This window comes from Oculina patagonica, chromosome 13, assembly GCF_052425735.1.
Source record: "Oculina patagonica isolate OP01 chromosome 13, crgOcupat, whole genome shotgun sequence".
In the NCBI taxonomy this organism is placed as follows: Eukaryota; Metazoa; Cnidaria; class Anthozoa; order Scleractinia; family Oculinidae; genus Oculina; species Oculina patagonica.
In genome coordinates, this window is record NC_135770.1 from 18,394,101 (window position 1) to 18,415,244 (window position 21,144).

General features: G+C 37.8%; 1 protein-coding gene across 5 annotated transcripts in view; it reads right to left on the minus strand.

Annotated features, from left to right (window-relative positions):
• LOC144634547 (uncharacterized) overlaps positions 1-20,594 on the minus strand; it is a 34,388-nt gene extending 13,794 nt beyond the window's left edge. Inside the window, exons 1-5 of one of the 5 annotated variants that reach the window (XM_078493537.1) lie at positions 20,204-20,594; positions 19,664-19,830; positions 12,374-12,662; positions 6,938-7,072; positions 1,723-1,869 (exon numbers count right to left, since the gene is read on the minus strand). In XM_078493537.1, coding sequence (XP_078349663.1) covers positions 1,723-1,869; positions 6,938-7,072; positions 12,374-12,662; positions 19,664-19,830; positions 20,204-20,296 — 831 coding nt within the window. In that variant the 5' untranslated portion in view covers positions 20,297-20,594. Of the gene's footprint in view, positions 1-1,722; positions 1,870-5,354; positions 5,716-6,937; positions 7,073-7,147; positions 7,213-12,373; positions 12,663-16,305; positions 16,432-19,663; positions 19,831-20,140 lie in introns of those variants that run through there. The other 4 variants (XM_078493538.1, XM_078493539.1, XM_078493540.1 and 1 more) reach the window with 4 other exon arrangements.
• Between the last annotated feature and the right edge of the window lie 550 nt (positions 20,595-21,144).

Here is a 21,144-nt window from a genome sequence, read left to right on the forward strand (position 1 = left end):
AGCGAGCTGGTGTGTCGAGTAATTGCAGTTTGCTAGATAAGCGCAGTCGGTGAGGTATTTAGTTAACCTTCAAATATTTCCATGCACAGAATGAATTAAAAATCATAGAATAAAGAAAGAAGCGATGACACCTTACTTGTGAATCAACCTCGATAGGTTCCTTAAACATTACTGAGTCGAGGATCCATTCTGTTGCATCGGAAAAGTAATGAATAAATGATACATTGAATCGATGTTCCATACCAGACCGTCTTCAGTTTTTCATGCACGGGTTCAAATGCATCAAGATTTGAATTTGGCTCTACACTTCAGATGTTTATTTGATCCCTTGAGGACGAAAACCAAGACGACGCACTTCCCAAGAGAATTGTCAAGTTTATATAAAATTAAAGTTGTTGTGTGTTCAACCAAAGTGACTATTATTTATAAACAAAAGAACTTATTAGTAAACAGCGGACGTGAAACCATTCAAAGGGCCGACGTGACGTCAAGCTTTTGTCATACTTTGCTGGCTGGGATAATTTGTGCTGCTGGTGCGGAAATGGGCTAAAAGCGGATGCATTGAAAGAAAGTTGTGCTCTTTATTGAGAAAAATTGATCGAATACCTGTTAGCAAAGACGTGTGAACTTATGACCGAAATCGGTTTTATTGTGTAGAAACGCTAGTTTCACACAAAGCGGCATTGCACAATTTTGCAAAGGCGCGAATAAATGGTTGGCCCATTTACTGTACTTATTAAATGCTACAGGAAGCGGGTCAATTATAGGTCAGTGTGCTTACGAAAGTAATACGACAGGAACATTAATCAGAGAGTAGGTAAACGAAGCAAAACTGCAAGTACGTAGGCAAGCTACATATTTCCCAACTCCTGATATGGAACTGAAAGTCTTTTTACTAAAACTGAACTGGAAGAAACAGTATGTCTTGTAGCTTTGATTCAAATATTATTTTACAATTAAAAAAAAAAACGTCCACCTTTTGTTGTCGTGCTGTTGTCCACGTCGCTGCAGTTAACTTGAATAGTTCTTATTGAAAAACTAGCCAGAGCGGTTCTTTACAAAAGGGGACCGCTATGGCCTTCTTGCGTGTCGGCTTACACCTTGCGGCCTTACAGTAAGTCAGAATAACCGGATGTTTTCCTTCTCTTGCCGATTGCTCACGTAACAAACCATCTACATTATTATATAGGCATTTTATTGGTTTCTTGGATGAGAAAATTATAAATTTGCACATGCTTCCCTTGGCATTCGACTGGGGCTAGGCCACGCTGTTGTAATTCAGTTACGAGCTTCATAGATCTTCATAGCGCAACCACCAAATACACATCTTTGAAACTGTATCGTAAAGGTTTTAAGAGTTTTCAAGTTTGTCTTTAGAAATCTATTCCAGTCTTCCTCAAAGTTTTCCATCCTTGTGACTTTGTGGTAAAGTATTACAAATTTGGTATTTTTGACCACTGTCCACTGAAGAGACTATTGTCAAAACATGCTGTGTAAATCTTTTGAGTTAAGTAAATGTTTGAATAAACAGTAACAGTACGCTATGTCTTTGTGCTAATACGTTATCGCCGTTTTCTAGTAATGACTTTTGCAAAGTTAAACCCAAATTGATCCCTGTCGAAAAATGTGCAGCGCACGCAAGCAGTACATTAAACGGACATAAATCCGAATTTTACTGCGAAGTTTAAAGCGTTTTATCATGTAATCTAGTTATATTATTACCTCACTTCCTCTCCTGTTTATGCGCCTTGGGGCCGCCGCTACACTTGCTCTTCGATTGGCATGTACTGCCACTACGGATTCCCGCCGACCAGGGCGATACGCAGGCGCAGAGATCTTGCGTCGAGGTTCGTCATGATGCTTCACTGGCTGTATAAAATATAAAGACAACATGTAACGATAAGAAAACTTAAAAATTACTGATAACATAAGAGACACTCTTGAAGGATGATAACCAAATCAACAGGAATCTACAACCATAGACAGCGCCAGTAAGTTGAGACGAAACTCCGTACACGAACAACACTTTATTACCATATTTATTCAATTATGCGCTCTAATAAATAATAATAATAAATAATATTTTAAGAGGAGGCCTCCAATCACCAAGGGGGGTGGTTTTCAGGAGGGTCTTCTGAGAAAATAAATGTTAATTCTTAAAATACATTAAAATCTAAAATACAATAAAAAGACAAAACCTGTGTGGTATGCTAACTAAGATTAAAAACTAGGACAAGGATTAAAATACTACTAACTAAGGTTAAAAATGGGAAATAAACAAGTATTGAAATCTAAAAGGAAGTACAAATGTCAGAGATCTAAAATATAAAATATACAATAATTGAAACTACTAAAACCACCTACTGTCCTAAAAAAATAATTACAAATAGTTATCTATTAACATTATATAACGTTGTGCAACTAAAAATATTTGTTCATCGTCTAAAAATGTTTTTCCAGTAAGAACCTTGTAAGGGTTTTCTTAAAAATCGCGCATGGCATTGGCTTTCTTAAAAATACTGGGAGAGACATCCAGTCATTTGTAAAGCGGAAGTAGGATACTCTCTTTCCGCTTTCCGTTTTAGGTTTAGGCAGTCTGTTGTAGCCATGTAGACATCTTAATGTCGATTTAAAACTTTCAAAATGTTGCGGAATGTCTCCTTTGATTGCATTTTGTACGGCTGTACATCGGTGAGAAAGACGTCTTCTAGCCAGAGGGAGCCAATTCAGAGACTTCAGAGCTTCTGAAGAAGACATTTTGCCTAGTTTAATTTTCTTCGCAAATTTGTTCTGAAAACTTTGCAAGTTTTCCATTTCTGATTTTAGACCGGGTTGATCTCCCCATACTGTGTCGGCATAGTCTAGGTGTGGCAGCACTAGCCCATTGTAGAAGGCTATGCGAGTTCTATTGTCTAACATATGAAATATGCGATTAAACAGAGAAAGGCGATGACCTAGTTTCTTTAGCAAATTGCTGATATGTGGCTTCCAGCTCCATTTTGCATCCATTGTTACTCCCAAATATTTGAATGACTGCACGCGATCGATTTGTGTACCATTTGATTGAAACTCAAAGTCTTCAAATAAGGACAGCATCCTTTTACTGCCTGCCAGCATAAGTTTGGTCTTCTTGACATTTATAGTCAACCTGTTATCAGTGTACCAATTACTTATTTTAGTGAATTCACGTTCCAGAGCAATTTGGAGTTCTTGACGTGTTGATGCGTCGCAAAAGAAAACAGCATCATCTGCATACAAAATCATCCGGGTCTTTTTAACAGCATTTGGCAGGCTATTAATGTACACATTAAACAGCACGGGGCCCAAGATGCTGCCTTTTGGCACACCAAGTGTGATGGTGTGTGGCTCTGATGATTCTCCGTTTATCAAAACACTTTGCTGTCTATTGGTAAGATATGATCTGAACCATCTTAAAGATCTCTCAGACAGTCCTAAATGCTCGAGCTTGCGTAGTAGGACTTTGTGGTTCAGAGAGTCAAACGCCTTGGAGATATCGATAAACAGTAGGCCGGTTACTTTACGCTTATTCGAGGTTGGGCGCTTAATCGAATAAATACGGTAACCGAGAGCGAAAGAGAAATGACAAAGACGCTAAACTAAGCGGTTTCCTAAGTAACGACCTAATATTATTATGCGCGAGCTATGGCGCAGAAGTAGTTGGAACGCTGACGCTTAGAAGATAAAAATGCGGATACTTAACGTTTAAACATTAGTCAACGGCGCATGCAACATTTTTAGAGGCCCCCCTCCCCCATTTCATGTCGAACCCATTGTGGCTAAGGATTGTTTGTGAAATATGTTCGGGAGCTCAACAGTGAGAAGAGTAGCGGGGAGAAAAGAGATCATTTTTTCGAAATCGTGCCAACACTTTTGTCGAGGGTTGTAGATCGAACACTTCCCTTTTGATTGTGTATTACTACAAAATTTATAGAACGTATTTTCGGTGTCGAGAGGGGTACAGAGAGCTTTATCAAGGTATAAAGCCATGGAAAGTGATTTTATTCGTTCTACAAAATTGTTCAGATTTTGTGGGGGGGGGGGCGTTTTCTGGTTTTACAGTCTAAACTTATTTCCTTGTGCCTTTCGGCAAAATAAAGCAAAGGGCATATACGGATCTAGTTTTCCAACTCTTTCTGAGATTCGCGGTCAGATATAATTGCACCTGAGCCTTTGCTTAGCCGGCACGTAGTAGTCGTTCCATTTTTCGAGCCTCCCCTCCACCCTCTCATAATTTGTCTGTATTATTCGAGACGGTTCCAAGTTAATGTTATTACTCGCCTCTAGCGCCCCCGGAAAGGAAACGACTGGTATGGAGAGTTTGCTACATGCCAAATACAGGTTAGACATGTTTTTCATGAAACCAAGCGCAACTGAAATAACTGCAGTGTTTAATTACGCGTAATTTTAATGCAAATGAGCCTCTCCTATCTTTAAAATGACCTTAAATGGACTCGTCTTAGATTAATGTTTGATAAGCAACATGATTTAGTTGAATATGGAATAAAAGAAACCTGATGTTCTCTACCGACCTATAAGTCTGCTTTGATTCGTCATTGGAAATATCTATAACGCGGTATACTGATCTTAGGTTTTGAACAATGAACTAAAGGGCAATGTACCGTTCAAAAGTCAGAAAAGTGCAAAAGCCTGATGGACATTAATTTTGACGGTCACCTCGCCTCACTTATTTTCGATCTGTTGTCTCGGACTTAAAAAACTCTCCAGTATTCTTAATGAAGGACAGTGAAAGATAATTCTTAAGTGGCTCTTCACGTATATATTATCTGCACGTCGATAACTGACGAATTTGGAATTTTTTAACAGGAAAGAGTATATATCTATATAGGGAAAGCTGAATCAAAGACGCTGGAGGAAGTCTCAAACTATTCTTATCTGACGAAGCACACTCGCTCGTCAGAGTGATCAATATTCAAACCGGCACTTGCTGAAGGCAATTACCTGGTCTTATCAACTATTCACAGTTCCTTACTAATTACGAATTAAACAAAAAATACATCCATTCATCAAAACAAGCACACACAAAAGCGGTGCTTCAATCCCTTCCAATGTTAGCTTCGCCGCCAGAAGAAAATGGCAAACATTTAAGATTACTATCAATCCTTTTCAACTGATTTTCAATATACATGTATATTTTTAGTTGTTCAACTCACTTTCTTTCAATAACGAAATTGTCTGTTGATTGGACATGCAGTTGGGACGAAAAACACCGTGATAGGCAATAATATGAAAGACATAATTGTCATATTTCGGGCTTATTGAGACAAAAGTCCTCTACTGAACTATTAAAAAGATAAACAATTACTTTATGTTACCTGACTTCTCGAAGGGTCAGATACGGTTCTTGATGCACGAGGATGACTTTGTCGACGACGAATTGAGCTCATTATCACAGCTATAACTGTGTAAGAACTCTGAAGTGACCGCTGATTCCTTAGTCAATTAGAACGTAATTCAAAAGTTGCTTAATCCAATTGAGAATCGATCCCACAAACAATCAAAAGCTACTCGGTTGTTCAAATTCAAACTTTGTACGTGTTCCCTAAGGAATCGTCCACGTTGCTCCAAGCAACGTCAAATCCAATAAAATTCTCACAAAAATATTTCGTGATAGCAAAAAATGTTACCTTGTAACTACATCGAATCAATCACTCACTGAACTAAAATCCATATGGGGTAACAGTGGAATTCACTAATGGTACACGTCTTGTCAAAATGGCATTATTATCGGCCCTTATGACGAGTGGCAAAAAAGGTAAAGTTTACTTTTGATGACGCACTGTTTGTTTTGCAATCGACACGAAGTTTGTCAGGCTTTTAGGATAATATCAAGAAAAGTCCGCCGCCAGTTTGATTCTTATGTTTCGTCGTTATCTAGTTATGTCAGGAGACCTTAGACTTTTGTGAAGCTAAAAGTAGCACACGGAAAACGCATAAAATTACGAAGAGGACAGGAAGGCATTCAGTTGGTAATTAAGTATTTTTTCTTCAATCCGGTCAATTCTTTTTAGATAACAAAGTGCAGTGTTGCTTCAAGTGAATTCTGCTACAATATGTTTCAACCAGCAAAGTCAGACTGAGAGGGAGCTTTTTTTTCTCATATTACAGGGGCGGTTGAAAAAATGGAGAGGCATGTATAAATGGTTCAGTATGAGCTATGATCTTTAATTGAAACACTGCTGTAATTTGGACAATCAAACTAGGTCCCTTTTACAAGGTTATCTAATCCTCGTGACAGCCAACGTATTTTAACAACACGGTTCGATGTGCATTTGTGAATAAGCCAATTGTTTTAACCTACTGCCTTCCTCAAGTTTATAGCGGTTTGCTGTCAAATAAATCATTCATTGAGCATCTTATCACGTTAAATTATTCATAAAGCATCTGATAAATCACATTACATGTACTGAATAATTGCGCACTGTTATTTATCATTTCTAAAACGGCTTGTAAAAATACTCAAACATTTCTGTTCCTATTTCGTGAATGTTTTGATTCCGTCATCACACGTCATTGTTCAGAGACTTATATATAATCTCAGTCGAAAAGAAGCCAAACCAACGGTGACGAATTTGTCTAAACTCAAAGGGCCCGTCTAAGCTCTGCATGACTGCTTTGTTAGGCAATTTGCACTATAGATATCAATATGTTAAGCCTCTCAGTGCAAACAGTCTCATGGAGACCAATAGTACTGAGTAGTTTGACATGTAAATAATAAACACCATTTCTAATTTAGAGCTTATTATGTCTATTATCGCCTTCATTGATCTTAATTTCAAAATAGCATCGAGTGGCATTTTGGCCCGGCTTCACGAAATAGCAGATCATGCATACGAGAGTGATGAATGCTGTTCAATCGAAGCAATTAGAAATGACTAGATTTCTAAAATTTGCTCACCATGGCAGTCCACTCATAAGGAGTGTCATCTCTTGTCTCGCTGTCACTGCTCGACTCTCTCGCTCTGTCCTCCATGGTGAGTTCTTTGGGGTGACTGTCTTGTGAAGAGGGACTGTCTGAACGCGAGCTGCGCGTCTGTAAAGGAAGAAAGCGTTGTATGACATATTGAAAAAATCAACTCTCAAGAATGTTATTCTACTTGGTAACAACCTTAATCCTAACGGGATCCTCACACAACGGGATCCTTGGTGTTCAATGGTCTAATAAGTCACCTGTATTTGCGAAGACCGGCGTTAGGAATTGTCGCAGGGTGCACTGCACGCAATCAATGTTTAACGACTTGATAGCCTTGCGACGACAAAAGGACATGGGAGGTGTAACAATGACATTTATTTACGTCGCACGCAAATGATGCATGGCGACGGTGGTGTATCTCATCGTTAAAAATTATTTTGCATCAAATTAATTGGAAGCAAGAGAGAGCTAAAGCTTTTCATGCGACGGTTTAAGAGGATCCATCTGAAAATCGTTTCCTAGTGGGGCTGTATTACAATATTTCCGCCCAGTTTATTATTTTCGCCCACGGAATTCCATGTCGTGTATGTGCAATTGCAATGACCATCCCAGTGAATGAAGCGATGATTTACAAAAGAATTTCGCAAATGACAACGAGCCACGTGTACAGGCTCAAACAAATCTTTGCTATAAGTAAGGATTTTGGTTACAAAATGAACAATTTGTGCATAATATGTACCAAAATAGGAAACTGTTCAGACATGGTAAAAAGAGAGCCTTAGTTCTGTTAGTTTTATTACATCACTTTTATCAATACGGTTTTTGAGGCGACTGAAAAGATCAAGAGAGAAGATTGCATGCAACGTACACGTAGTAACATTTTCGGATTAGTCATGATTAGTGGGACACTGCTAGCAAAAAAGCAGGAAGCCAGGTTTAATGTTACTATTCATCGTTTCCTTGATTAAGATGTTTGTTTTAATCCAGATATATTATTTTTTTATTCATTTATTTGTTTATTTACTCATTTATTTATCTTTGTTTATAACCGTTTATTCAGTGAATACTTCGTATACAAAAGGCTGTGCCGCTTATTGCATGATATGACTTGAGATTCTTATTCGACAGTATTCATATCTCACTGGATAAAAGGCCATGTCTCAGGTTGTAAACAGTTTGCCCTTTATGTTTCCTGTTTGATTGTGGGGTGGAAATTCCAAGAATCTGCGGGTTAGTGAGGAACTGTTGGGGTATGTATTCATGTCTCTCGTCGGAATGTTAAAGATTTCCATCGGCAATTTAGAATGGCCCGTATGTCGCTGTCGAAATTTCGTCATTTCGTCTAAAGACTGATGTGTGGCTTGTGGAATTTCGGAATTTAACTGTCGGTAAAGACTGACGTGAGGTAACTTTAATCAGATAAGGTAAACAGAGCGGTAGGAGTTTGTCAGGTAACTTTTATAACGGCATACCTGACAGGCAGGAGCAGGAGTTTACTTGATAAGGTAAAACTAGTTTTTTTTTACAGATGAAAAACGACGTCACAAGAGCTGGAGTTTCTCAGGCATTTCATTTAGGAAGTTAAAACTATTTTAATTCTTGATCCATTAAAATTTCCCACTGACAAAACTAGTTCTCAACTAATCAAAAATTCTCGGTCACTGAAAATCTTCCTACACTGATTGCAAATCTTGACTTCGAAATACTTGTTTGACTTCAACTGGCCAAAACTGTTAGACTGCTGATTGCTGCTCAGAACATTCATCGTCAATTTTTCAAAGGTGGGTTTACATCTTTCTCGGCAGGCATGACACCTGGACTGACTTGTCTTATTGCATATACTTTGCTATGCGTAATCAGAATATAGTACGTAAGTTGCCAGATTAGACCCCTTTAGATAAGCATGAATAAAATGCCAATTTATGTACATTGTTTCCTTTTAACTTTCTTGGATTGAAGTTATGACTTGGATGTGATCAACCACAGCCAAAACGAATACGGATCTACCACCTTCTACCCTTAGTAACAAAATACTAGTGGTTACTGAGGATTAAGCAAGGAGAATTTTTGACTGATTGTATTTTTCCACTTTTCGACTGTTAAGCTTTTTGTCTGTTAAATCAAAAAACAGCATCAAATTTCTCTTTAGGTCTCAAGCGGATAGTTACGAAAAGAGGACAGGAGATTTAAGGAAGGGATCACCAAAGAAGATATTTCCTAGTTTTTGACAAATTCCTCAAACTAGTGCAATAAGAAATAAATGAAAACCAGTTAAGAAAATTTGTATGTTGATTCAAGTTTAAAGTGGTTAAGCCCAGCTAAACTGGACACATTAAAAAAAAAAAACCCTTAAGGAGACCAATCTGGGCGTGGCAAAAACTTTTGCCTGATAGGTCTGGACCTAGTATCAGGGAGACCTGGACCTATCATAAATATTGGCGTTTTTCCCTGAACACGTTGAGACCAAAACCCGTAATTTACACCTCTAAGTGAGACGTCGAGCACCCTGTCCATTTCATATGGGAGTCCCCCTGGGAACTCTAAGAAGTACAGAATATAACGAAGTGCCAAGGGATTGGAAAAATGTAGTCGTCTAACGGGGGCTCGTTATACTGGGATATTGTTCCAATACATTGTCCTGCTACAAGAAATCGAGAGTTCGAGAAATCGGGGGTTAAACTTAATTAAAGTGTTCGACGACAGAGGGTAGAAAATCCAAGGAAAACGGCTTTTGGTTCGAGTTTTCAGGCGGAAGGTTCGAGATATCAAGGGATGAAGGAATCGAGATTCCACAGTACTGTAGTAATTTAAACCGGGTTAAAGAATATCGTTCTTTTTCCGAGAACCTCGTTAAGGGCTAATTATATCAGGGTTCAGCAGCAGTTTGAAATAATATTTTACAGAAGACGAAACATTATTAAATAGGATGATGGACAAAATGGGAAGGTTCGTCATCTGTCTGCTTGTCAACTAGTTTTGATATTGTTTCATAAAAACAAATATTACTAGAAATTCAGGGGTTAAACAGTGACAAACCGAACAAAACACCTTCTAAGCCATTGTAACAACACGTTGTATAGTGGGTGGAAAAACTATGTGAAGAATTTTTAAGTTGAAAAGAGACAAACTAAGAACATTCATAGACTAGTGAACTAGATGCGTACAGACATACCCCGGTAATTCAGTCCTCACAATCAATACAGTCTCTTAGTGTTTTTGTTGACTGTAGTGTTTTTCCACACCGTTTCACTGCAAGAACATGTCCGACGTTACGTACTTAACACAGTGAGATGTAGAAAACTAATGAAAAAGAAACCTGATCGAAGCTGACAGAAAACTCTTTACTCAAGATGGTATCTTCTTTGCGCACTTATCGGATCAAACATTACTCACAGAAACACAAGGGCTTTATTTAACCATATTTTCAAACAATAGGTTACAATAAAACCTGTAATTACTCATCCTACTTTTTCATTCTGTTAACGATTTATTTGCCGACTTGTTTTTCAAGAACATTGAACAAAATTGTAGAACATTGGACAAAAGTACCTCTAAATTTAAAACTCGTCAGCTACAGAATGAGGTTTGAAGAAACTTAGTCAAAAACATCTCACTAAATCTTGTGTAGAAAGAACTAAACAAATGTAATTCCTTTTATCATGTATTCGTATTATGTTCTGCTCCATTTTTTTCTTTTCTTAGCCGAATCTCATTGAAAAATAAGTCGCACATAATAATCGAAGATCTTGTTTCAACACCAAGTTTATTAAGAGACGCAGATATTCATTTAACTTGAAATAAAATAACGTAAAGACAAAAGATTTTTAGTCGCTTCAACCCGATCTTTTGACCCCCCACTGTGATATAAAAGCCGCTGATCAAACAATGCAATCCAATACAAAACCACAATTAAAATTCATCTGTCATTTTTTGCGTCTCTTAACGCCTATAATTGTTCGCGTTGTAGCTTCTACCAATCTGGTAGCCTGATAGAACGAATTTGTCGAGCATGCTTGTGGATCACAAATCTCAAAACTTTGTAGGTGGTCCTTAGTAGAATTAGAAAGATTTTATATCATGAAGTCAATGGTTTACTCCGCAAAAAAGCTCTAAAAGGCTATGATCGCATTCCATTTCGATTCATTTCTCTCATTGTTTACATACTTCCGGTTAATTGCTTTCTTTCAAGTTTTATTTTGCAGCGAAGCTTGCTTTCAACACAGAACAATTGAATCTTGAGCTAATTTATCGCAATACTGGACGCTCTTTTTTCGTTTCACGCCAAACATTTTAAAAACGAAATTGCTCGTATTCTACACTGATACAATTATATGAGTTGAAAATTTGGTGATTTAATAAAAATCATGTTGTTTAAATCCTTAATATAATTTTTAGGGAAAGCAATTGTTTTAAAGTGTTGTTAGTTGAATCAAAAGAAATTACGATAAGGTTTATGAGCATCAATTTACGCTTTGATTGTCCACTAGTAAGAATTGAGAAAGGGAAATGGCCATTGGATAGAAAAGGCGAAAACTGAAAAAGAACGCGTAAAATAATTGGTGTAAACTGAATTTGATCAAATCATCTTCAATAACTAAACACAAAACCATACAAGCTGCAACTTCTGAAGGGTTATCCTGCATTAATATTCGATTATTATATTATTATTGATTACAGCTACCGTTTACGATCTCAATTACAAACAGAGAGTATGTTTTGTCAATTGCACTTATAAAGCTCCTAATTGCTGGACAGTCTGGCGCCGTGCTACTAAGAAAATCAAGTTCCCTCGACTTATTTCAAAATGACTCTATGTTTATATTTGGGAAAGTGCTTGTTGATGGTGATGTTTAAGGTTCCTTTTAAGGTTTCAGAACACTTCATCTATCAAACTTGGGCGAAGAAAATTTGTTAATACTTTTTTCTCGCTTATTATTGAGACAAGTGAGACAAGTTATTTTAACATACAGATTAACGGCATTTACATTCTGTGGAAAACAATGAAAAGTATCTGCTATTAAGCATAATAGTCAACACCCAGGCTTACAAGGAACAAACACTCAAAATAAATTAACATTGCAAATAATAGTAAAAAGGTTTGTGTAAGGCAAATACATTTGTACGTTTCGAACAATCATGACTCAGAAATATATGCAGGCACTCATTCCATCTAGTAGTAAATTAGACCCCTAATGTGTCTCTCAACAAGATATTATTCACATATAACTCTTGTAGTAAATTATCTCCAGTAAGAGATTATAGAAGCATTTCGGAAACAATAGATTGGTTGACATACCGGGTAAAAATTCAGATAAAGCCAAACATTTAACTTCAGAATCTCTCTCTCGAAAGAAACCATGTCTTATAAGTTACATTTATGTACAAAGTTACATTATAAATAATTATCACACATGTACTTACCTTGTCCATGAGACCCTCGCTTGTTCCTGGCTTTGTCTGGTAGCTCTTTCCATCATTTTCAACACGATAGGGCTCATTGCATCCATCACTTTGATTCGAAACGAGTTCTTGATGAACTCGTTTTGTTAACAAGGAAGCTCGTCTGCGGAATACCCAGAGTAGGTCTGTAGGATCTGTATGTGACCGCCTGAGGGGTCGTGCGTGAGGAGGTGGCTTTTCGACAGGTTCTTTTACGTTTTCAGCAAGTTGCTCTAGCGGTGGTAAGACCGTTGGTTGGTCGCCCTGAGATCTGTAAACATTGACCAAAACACATTTGAGAATAAACAGAAATACTACAACAAGATATTTCAAAAAGATCCCTCTTTTTGCAGTGAAAGAACCTTGGCAGAAAATTGCCGGTCAATAAGAATGAAAGCACAACGTTTAGTTACCTGATATCACAAAGTGACCTACTACCTGTTACCCGAACCGGAGCGACAACTTCGACAGTCAAAAGTTTTAACATTGTTATATCTCCAAAGTTAATTCAAGATAGTTAACATAAGGTGAAATAAAACTGAACTGGTGGAATATGCTAGTTGCAGATGCAAGGTTGCCCCAAATGTCTCTGCACGATTTATCAATGATGGAATCCCAGGGCTTTTGTTTATACACACGTAATGTTTTCAATGCAACTATCGTCACGAGCGCGGAACTTTTCAAAGAGCTGCTCGCAAGGCATTGTTTTATGACTGGCCTTTTTGGTGGTGAACATAATGGTGTCGATGTGGAGGGTTGTTAGTGTGATGCAATGTTATGCTACGCAGTACTTGTAGACAAGGAAGAAAACAGAAAATAATCTTTAAAAAATTTCAGTAAGTGCTTAAAATACATCCCGAAAATGTCCTTCAGAGCGTTTTATAGAAGCACTAACGAAGGTAATTGGGACTACGCGAGGCAAAGAATAATTCCTTGGATCTGACACGTCAATGAATAGTGAGATGTGTCAGTGTCACGTCCAACAAGGTGAAAAAAAGGCAGCATTTATTAAAATGAACATGTAATGACAATCATCTGATGTATTACAGTTTATCAAGTAACATGCAATTATCAAACCCATGAAACTGAAAATAGGACTTCAGCAGGCCACGGACGAAGAAAACATTTCAATATTTCCAGAATTCGGTTCTAACTCTGCGTGATCTAAAGAAAGACAGCTCTCAAACAACCTTACATTTGTCTGTTTCCTTTTTCAATTTGCTCCTGGTATATTATTGCTTTTCATCACATAAAACTTCTGATCACATTTTATTTCGTTTAAATGTGTTGTAATTCAACCATTTCAATTAAAAAGAGGCTTTGTTCGATTTGTTCGAAATGTATCTGTACACTTTTATTGGAGAAGGTCAACCTCGTCAAACATTTGAACGAGGTTTGATGCGGATTAAAACGTAGAAACCAGTTTTATTTTTAAACAAGAACAAGAAAACCAAATTATTCAAAAAGCGTTTGATCCCAGGGGGCCGTCAGACCTAGCAAGCGAGTAGCACACCAGAATCGTCGTAAGACGAACGTCCACATTTTCCCGCCATTTCCTTAAATGCACGTGCGCAGTGTGTCGTACTGATCAGTCTACATGACTTTGCTAGTCTTAGCCTGTCTCTTAAGAGTTGAAACAGAGTTGAAGCCGACAAAAGCACTTCAGTTATTGCGTTTAATTATTTTAGCAAACAAAGCATTGTTGACGAACAGTAATTTGTCACGTAAATGAAATTGGCTGCAGAACAGGGAAGCCAGTTAAGTCTCAATGAAGACATGTACCAGTGTCGGCTTGTTTAAAACTCGCTTTTATTCCGTTAGGGATCAATTTGGGGTCTAATCCCGCCCGCCGGCTGGAGGCAAATGGCAATGAGAACCTGAAATGTGTTGTCCAATGTTTTTTTCGATTCCATTAAAGACAGGATTGCTGTGTTTTTGCAAATAGAAATGCCTCGCACTGGAGGAATGGCAATAACAAGTCAGCTTAAATTTGCATCTCTTTGCCTCGTGCAAACATCTGCTCGCAATCATTGGGAAAAGAAAGCCGCTAAACGGAATTGTTATACAAACAACACAGCAAGGTATTTAAGTCATTTTTGGTTAATGAAGAAAACCTTGAAGGGGGTAAAAGAAATACTAATGCATATGAGCGGTAAAGAGTTTGTGTGCTACGCAAACAAATCGCTCAATAGAAAAGGAAATTGAATATGCAAAAAGCGTCTCTTTTGATGGCATAAATGTCATTTTATCATTGGCATTGTACAAATATTAATAGAAGATGAATGGAGGTGTAAGATCCAACATAAGCTCTCAAATAGGACAACTCATTTCCAATAGATGGTTAACGAACATGTTATAGCTTTCAAAATTCTCACAGATGTAAAAAGTCCCTAACATATTTTAGAAATTCACAAATTGGGAATTAGCAGTAACCATTTTCAAGACTATTTAAAAGCAATTTTGTTAAACGAGTGACAGCTTATGCACAGGAAATAACAAACACTTCTTTCGCTGCTCACAGAGAAGTGAAAACACCACTTGAACATTGTTTGAACACGTTAAGTGCTGCAAAAGATGCCTTTTTGCATCCTGCAAGACTGTAAAATTACCTGGCTTTTAAAAAGAATGTCGTAGAAGCCAAAGAAGCATTTATCGTATATAGCGTTGTTTTCTGGGAGTATAACTGCACGGATTTTCGGCCCAATTAAAATATAAGTTTAAATGGTTCTGCTTCGCTGACAGTTTTATTACCTAGTTTAATATCATAACGGCATCACAAACAGAGACGCAAATGAGTGAACGTTAATGACTTTATAATGTTAAACGTACAGATAGAAGAGTTATCAACCAGTTGTTGAAATTTATATGAGCCACTTAATAACTTCCAGCATTTCAACTCCTTAACGTAAAACACTAAAGATAAGAGCATGCTACATAAATTGTACTATTAATTTCCAATAGTTCTTTAAAGCATGAGTTATTGCATGCCCATTATCAGAGGTTTAACCTTCTCTTTTTAGGCACCCTCGTCATTCTGCTTTCAAGACTGCTCAAAGCAAGATTAATATTACTTTTGCTTCAGTGAAAATTGCTTGGGCAAGTCTTGAATCCATATCTCCCGGAAGAAGGAAGTAATAACATCATCTTTGAATAGTTAGCTTAGCAGTCCTATACAAGCCTTTCTACTTTGAAAGTATCGATAAGTTATAAAGTTTTCTTGAAAGAGCCCGACAGAAGTAAAAATATATGGGAAGGTTCGTAGAATGTGACGGACTGGACTACATTTTCATTCTAAATCTGCAAATACGCAGATCATTTCTGTTGCCCAACTGAATTACAATACTCGGAAACAGTAGGTATTTGCAAAAACATCCGGATAAGACGAGTTAGTGCATGTGGCTTTTTGGGAACCATTTAAATGGGACAAAAGATTTCGATAAGAACAATATTAGACTGCATGTAAACACAGAGTGCTAAATAATACAAACACATCGGCCATACAAGTACATTGTAAATACCTTACTAAGTAGCATATATTTGAGTTTTGCCATGTTTTACGTGGTATTGTCTAGTACTGGAGTGTGTTTGATGCCTTTGTGTGTAATTACCTAAAAGTAAAAGTATTTAACTATGCGTACAATAGATGGGTGCACTAGTGCTAAGTTAGGAACGTTTGCTTGATCGTAGTGTATGTATTTGAGTTCCTTCCTAATTGCACGGAACTAGAATGCCTGCACTACATGTAATACATTTTATTTTGTATCTCAAATCATGAACCCAATGCTAAACTATCCTTACCGAACTTCGTTTGCAATAGCTTCTGTTTAATGTGAGATTATGGTGTTTCAGTGCCGTGCATAATGTAATGAAAATTTGCCGACTGTTTTTGTACGATTACTTGCACGAAGACACACCTTAACAACTGCAATATCCAAGCTGTGCAACCACCGTCAATATTGCTAGGGAACAGGGAATGCATATTGCTCAGCATTCAGATGAACAATTTCACAGCAAAAATGTGATTTCAGACGTTTGTTTTCCACGTCACATCACAGTTGAGGTGACAAGTTCCCGTAAGGTCGGAGTCCAGTCTACTAAAACTGACTGCTTGAGCCCACGGATTACGTCTAAGACGTCGCTTAGCAACATGACGTCTGTCATGCTGACGTGACAACTTTTGGGGTATTCAGGAGCGCTCGCGCTATTTTTTGTTATTTCCTCACTTGAGGAATAAGATTCGGAAACTCTTTTCAAATTTGCTGCAAACGGCACAACCGACCGCGCAAGTTGTCAACAGTTTTTCATTTAGACCCAGAGTTTCAAATTTGGTAGTGGATCCAAGACCCTCAATAGGAACTTTAATAGTTGAAACTAGGGCGCTGAAAAGCGTCATTTAAAATAAAAAATAAGCAACAAGTGTCATCATGATTGCCTTTTTTCAACGAGGAATAGGGCCTTCGACAACAAGTGCTAAGAGCCATTATCTTGTTAAAATGGTCTAATTATGAAACAAGCTTGGTGTACATAGCATAAATGGCTACTGATAAAATAGCGCCCTCAACTTGTATTGATACATAAGTAAACATTGGCCTTTATCACCCAAAGCAAACGTGAACGGCAAAATATATTAATTCTTTATTTTTTGGCTCCCATAAATTCTTAATACTTGTCGAACTACTACGAATTCCTGCACTATAACTGAGAATTATGATAAGTGATGCCTTATTAACAATAGACGCTGACAAGATTTAGGCCCTAATAACTCATCAATGAACACCCACAGTGTATTCATGTGCAATAGCCCTTATGCATGTTTAAGTCAGACTGGCTAGTTTCACCACAAGCCCGCTTTAGTGCGACTGCATTATCATGAACGAATTCCCTAAGCAGCAAAGATAAAAAGAATGCCCACGTGAACTGCATAAAGGTGACAGAAGGTTGAAAATAATTCGCGTAAACGAGGCATGGTGGTGAATTTGAGCAAGACGTCATCATGCATAAGGCCTATTAATTGAGCCATTGCTATGAGGAGGGTGTCTGATTTACATTTTCAAAACGTTCTGGAAAGGAATCTGCCAGTGGCTTGATCACTGACAAGTTCTTGTGAACAGACGAAGCATAATTCATCACAAACACAGATTGTTACCTTTATCTTTTCTTGCTGCAGGCAAACATATCGCTCGTGTAGAGGTGAAACATGGTATTTATTTTTAATTTAGGGCTTACAGCCTCGAGCGAAATTTCAATGCAGGGGAGTGTAGATAAAGGACAAAGCTGCTTTTGAGAACTTTAATTTTTCGGACAAAAAAATGATGAAATGATTCCATTTGAGCTGCGATGTTTGTCCGTTTGTTGACTGGATTCAATTACGTTTTAGTCAGTTTGAGATTCTTTACGCTGGGTTCCCAAAAGAAAAGGCCTGGATTGAAAAGGACCATTATTTCTTTTTTAGTATGTGTCTGTGTGTCGCTTTTATTGAATTATCAACTTATTTTTGTCCCATTAATATTGGTCCTTCTAAACCTACAAACCCCCCCAAATCGGAAATTCATTATTCTTTTTGCTACATGATTAGGTAAAATACTTTATTCGTGCATGTTAGGGTAAACCTAATGACATGTCTTAACATCGTTTTGCCTGCGGCATGCGTGATAATACGTCTCTCCACTTGTTCTTCAAGACAAAAGACTTCAGTGTAAATGCAGTACAAAATCCTAGTAAACATGATTCATTTAATATAGTAAGGTTGATAAAACGATATTTGTGCCTGTTTATTTTGTTTCTTGAATTATGATATGTTGCATGGTATTGATAAAAGAAATCGTTTTTTTCTTTAACACTTCAACTCTCGAAGACGTTTTCGTGATAATTAATCACTTCTGTGTTTAACCATCAAGCGGGTGATAAATGACCGTGTTAGACAGGCAATTTAGGGCCAAAGTGTCACGTTATTTAAACCAAATTTCATGTTTTTAAAGATTGCATTTCCGAAACTGTCACACCCTCAATTTACAAAGCAATAATTAATAGAATCCAAGTGTGCACAACCCATTTTGAAAAAAGGTCGTCATTGAAACTCAATCGTTTCCAAGAAGCGGACACGGTCTCCTTATCCTCAGTCTAAACACCCAAACCACCATTCTTATTCATGTCGTGCTCAAAAATTAAAAAGGTACAAAATCGGCGTTACGTTCAATGTTGCTCCAATTTCAAAGATAGCAAAACAGGCCGGCTCGTGAAGAGTAAGATAGAAAATTTTAAGGTATTAATTGTCTTCAACTTAAAATCAGTGGTGCTAAGGGCACCACCATTTAGTGTTCGTCGTCGCATTGTAAATAACAAGAAAACAACTTTGTAGTTTTCGTGATAAAATGATATCGTTTTCAATGCAGTTTTGAGGTCATATAACAAGTAGTCTCCATCTAAGTAAAGCAGGAAATGCGTAATGGCCTTGTCCAATTTAATAACAACCCAGCAGAGAGCTCTGTATTCATATCAACCTAGTTTAACATGGATACGCGAAAAAGAGCTAAATCTTTTTGTTGCGACAAAAGCCAACCTCGAAGTGATAACAAGCTATTGTTTCTGTAAAAAACAGCTCATTAAGAATACTACAAACAGCCCGTTTGATATTTTGCCAATTGCCGCCGTATTATCCAGCAGAGCAATTAGTGGGCTCAGTGGAAACAAAGAGCATACCATAACGCTGACTCTCTTTACGGGGCGGGAATTCTAGGTCACCCTTCAATTTTCACACGAAAGCAAAATTAAGTGATAAGCTTCACTTAATTTTCGTTCCATTACCTGCGCACGAATGCAAATTTTCGAGCGTGTTGCTTTTCACACTACACTTGCATTCTCTTCATGTAGGATTATTGCTTTTGCTCGTACGTACTTCCCGAACATCATTGAAAAAAATACAGGAGTCTACGATCGTGGTAGTAATTTTAACCTCTCTCTTGCTAGCTGCAAAAAAAAATTGAATTGCTTTTTCACGTTCTCAGCATGCCATCAGTTGAATAACTTCTAAAGCAATATCAAACTGCGCGAGAGCTAAGTGTTATTTTTGACTCCTCGTCATATATATTATTATCAAAACATTCCACTTCAATCGAGTGTTTCTTATCTTGGTTTATAGGTTATTGGATTGACAAAGTAGCAAACAATGTGACTCATCATGCTTGATGACTGATCATGATTGACTGACAAAGATAAAAGAGAAGAAGCCAATTTTGAGATAATATTAAACAGACCAAGTTTCCGGCTGAATACCTTTTCCTCCATGCTGTTTCAATCTCACGAACCGTATCTCTGTTCCATTCGTCAACTTCCATGAAGCTCTTCCAGTATTCTTTCTCCTTTCTAAGGGATTCTATGTTGTTCTGGAGGCTCCGGGGATCTGGCTTAGGCTCCTGAGCAGAGTCTAAAAGCTTTGTAATCTGAAAATCAATGAAGACGGCCGAGGACGGTCAGCAATAGCCCATGCGTCATTACACAAGGGCTTAGTTAAAACATTTTTATCCGATTACTAAATTTTCACCCAAACCCTCTTGTTGGTAGAAGACCGGCGCCTCTTAATCACGTCAATGTAGCGGATATGCCTCGAAATTAAATTTTCCGGTGCGGGTGGTTGACAGAGAAACGCTGGTAACAGAAAATGCCATTCTGAATAGTTTGGCGTTAGACAAGAACGCAATGATAAATAAAAAAGACGCACTGTGCTAGTATATTCATGACCACAATACCCACCTGGCAAACACGAATGCTCTGCCACTTAACAAAGTAAAGAAACAACATACATTAAATAGTTACCTGTTCCAAAACTGCCAGAGAGAAACCGCTGACAAGGTGTTCGGCAAAGCGTTCAGGCATGGTAGGCCATGCGTTCAGTGAGCTGTCTTCCATGATTGAGTTATTTTCCCAGCAGGCCTTTTTTTCTTACTTTATCACTGAGATGAATTCCATTGCATTCTCTCCAAACTTTACATGTACAACGCATTCATCTTGTCAATCGTCTATACTGTTGAATAATAGATCATAAGCGAGCTTGTTCAACAATCAGAAAGTTTGGATAAGGTAGCACAAGCTTGAAGGATTTTGTTAGGTAGGTGGAGTCGCGTCGAAACTTTGAGCATAGCATGTGAAGCAAAATTTTCGAAGTCCAAGGTGCCAGCTAAACAAAGTTTGCAGGAGTTTGTTTGGTACAAAAGAGTGTCGCATCACCAAGTCATGCTCTGTCTGGCAATTCGGCCTGTGCCCTATAAATGTACATTACCCGTGCCGGAATTTGTGTCCTAACTTGGTGAGCAATTGAACATGTCATCACAGCTCTTGTTGTTTCGCTCGCGATGACATGCATTATTAAAATAGGCAAAAGTGAATAATATTGGACACACAGTGGCCTTCTCTAATCCTTGTACAAACGAGCCGCATTACATCACAACTGAAGGAATGAATGACTCACAAAGACTGTTTGGTTTCTAATGGCAACGTTATTAGCACTGGTTCTCTTGCTAAGGCCACATAATAATAATGGAACAGACCACACGAGCATATACAAACAACAAAACGCTAATGGGTCTATTGGAAAGAAATTCAAAAGCACCTATTATAGTTGCGATCTACCCTCAGTACTTGGAATAATAGTGATTTTAGTAGCAATGAATAACATGGCCAACATCAATTCACAATGTTTACCCAACGACACAAAGGCGGCGCGAGAACAAGACTTGCTCAATAAATTGCGCCATCCA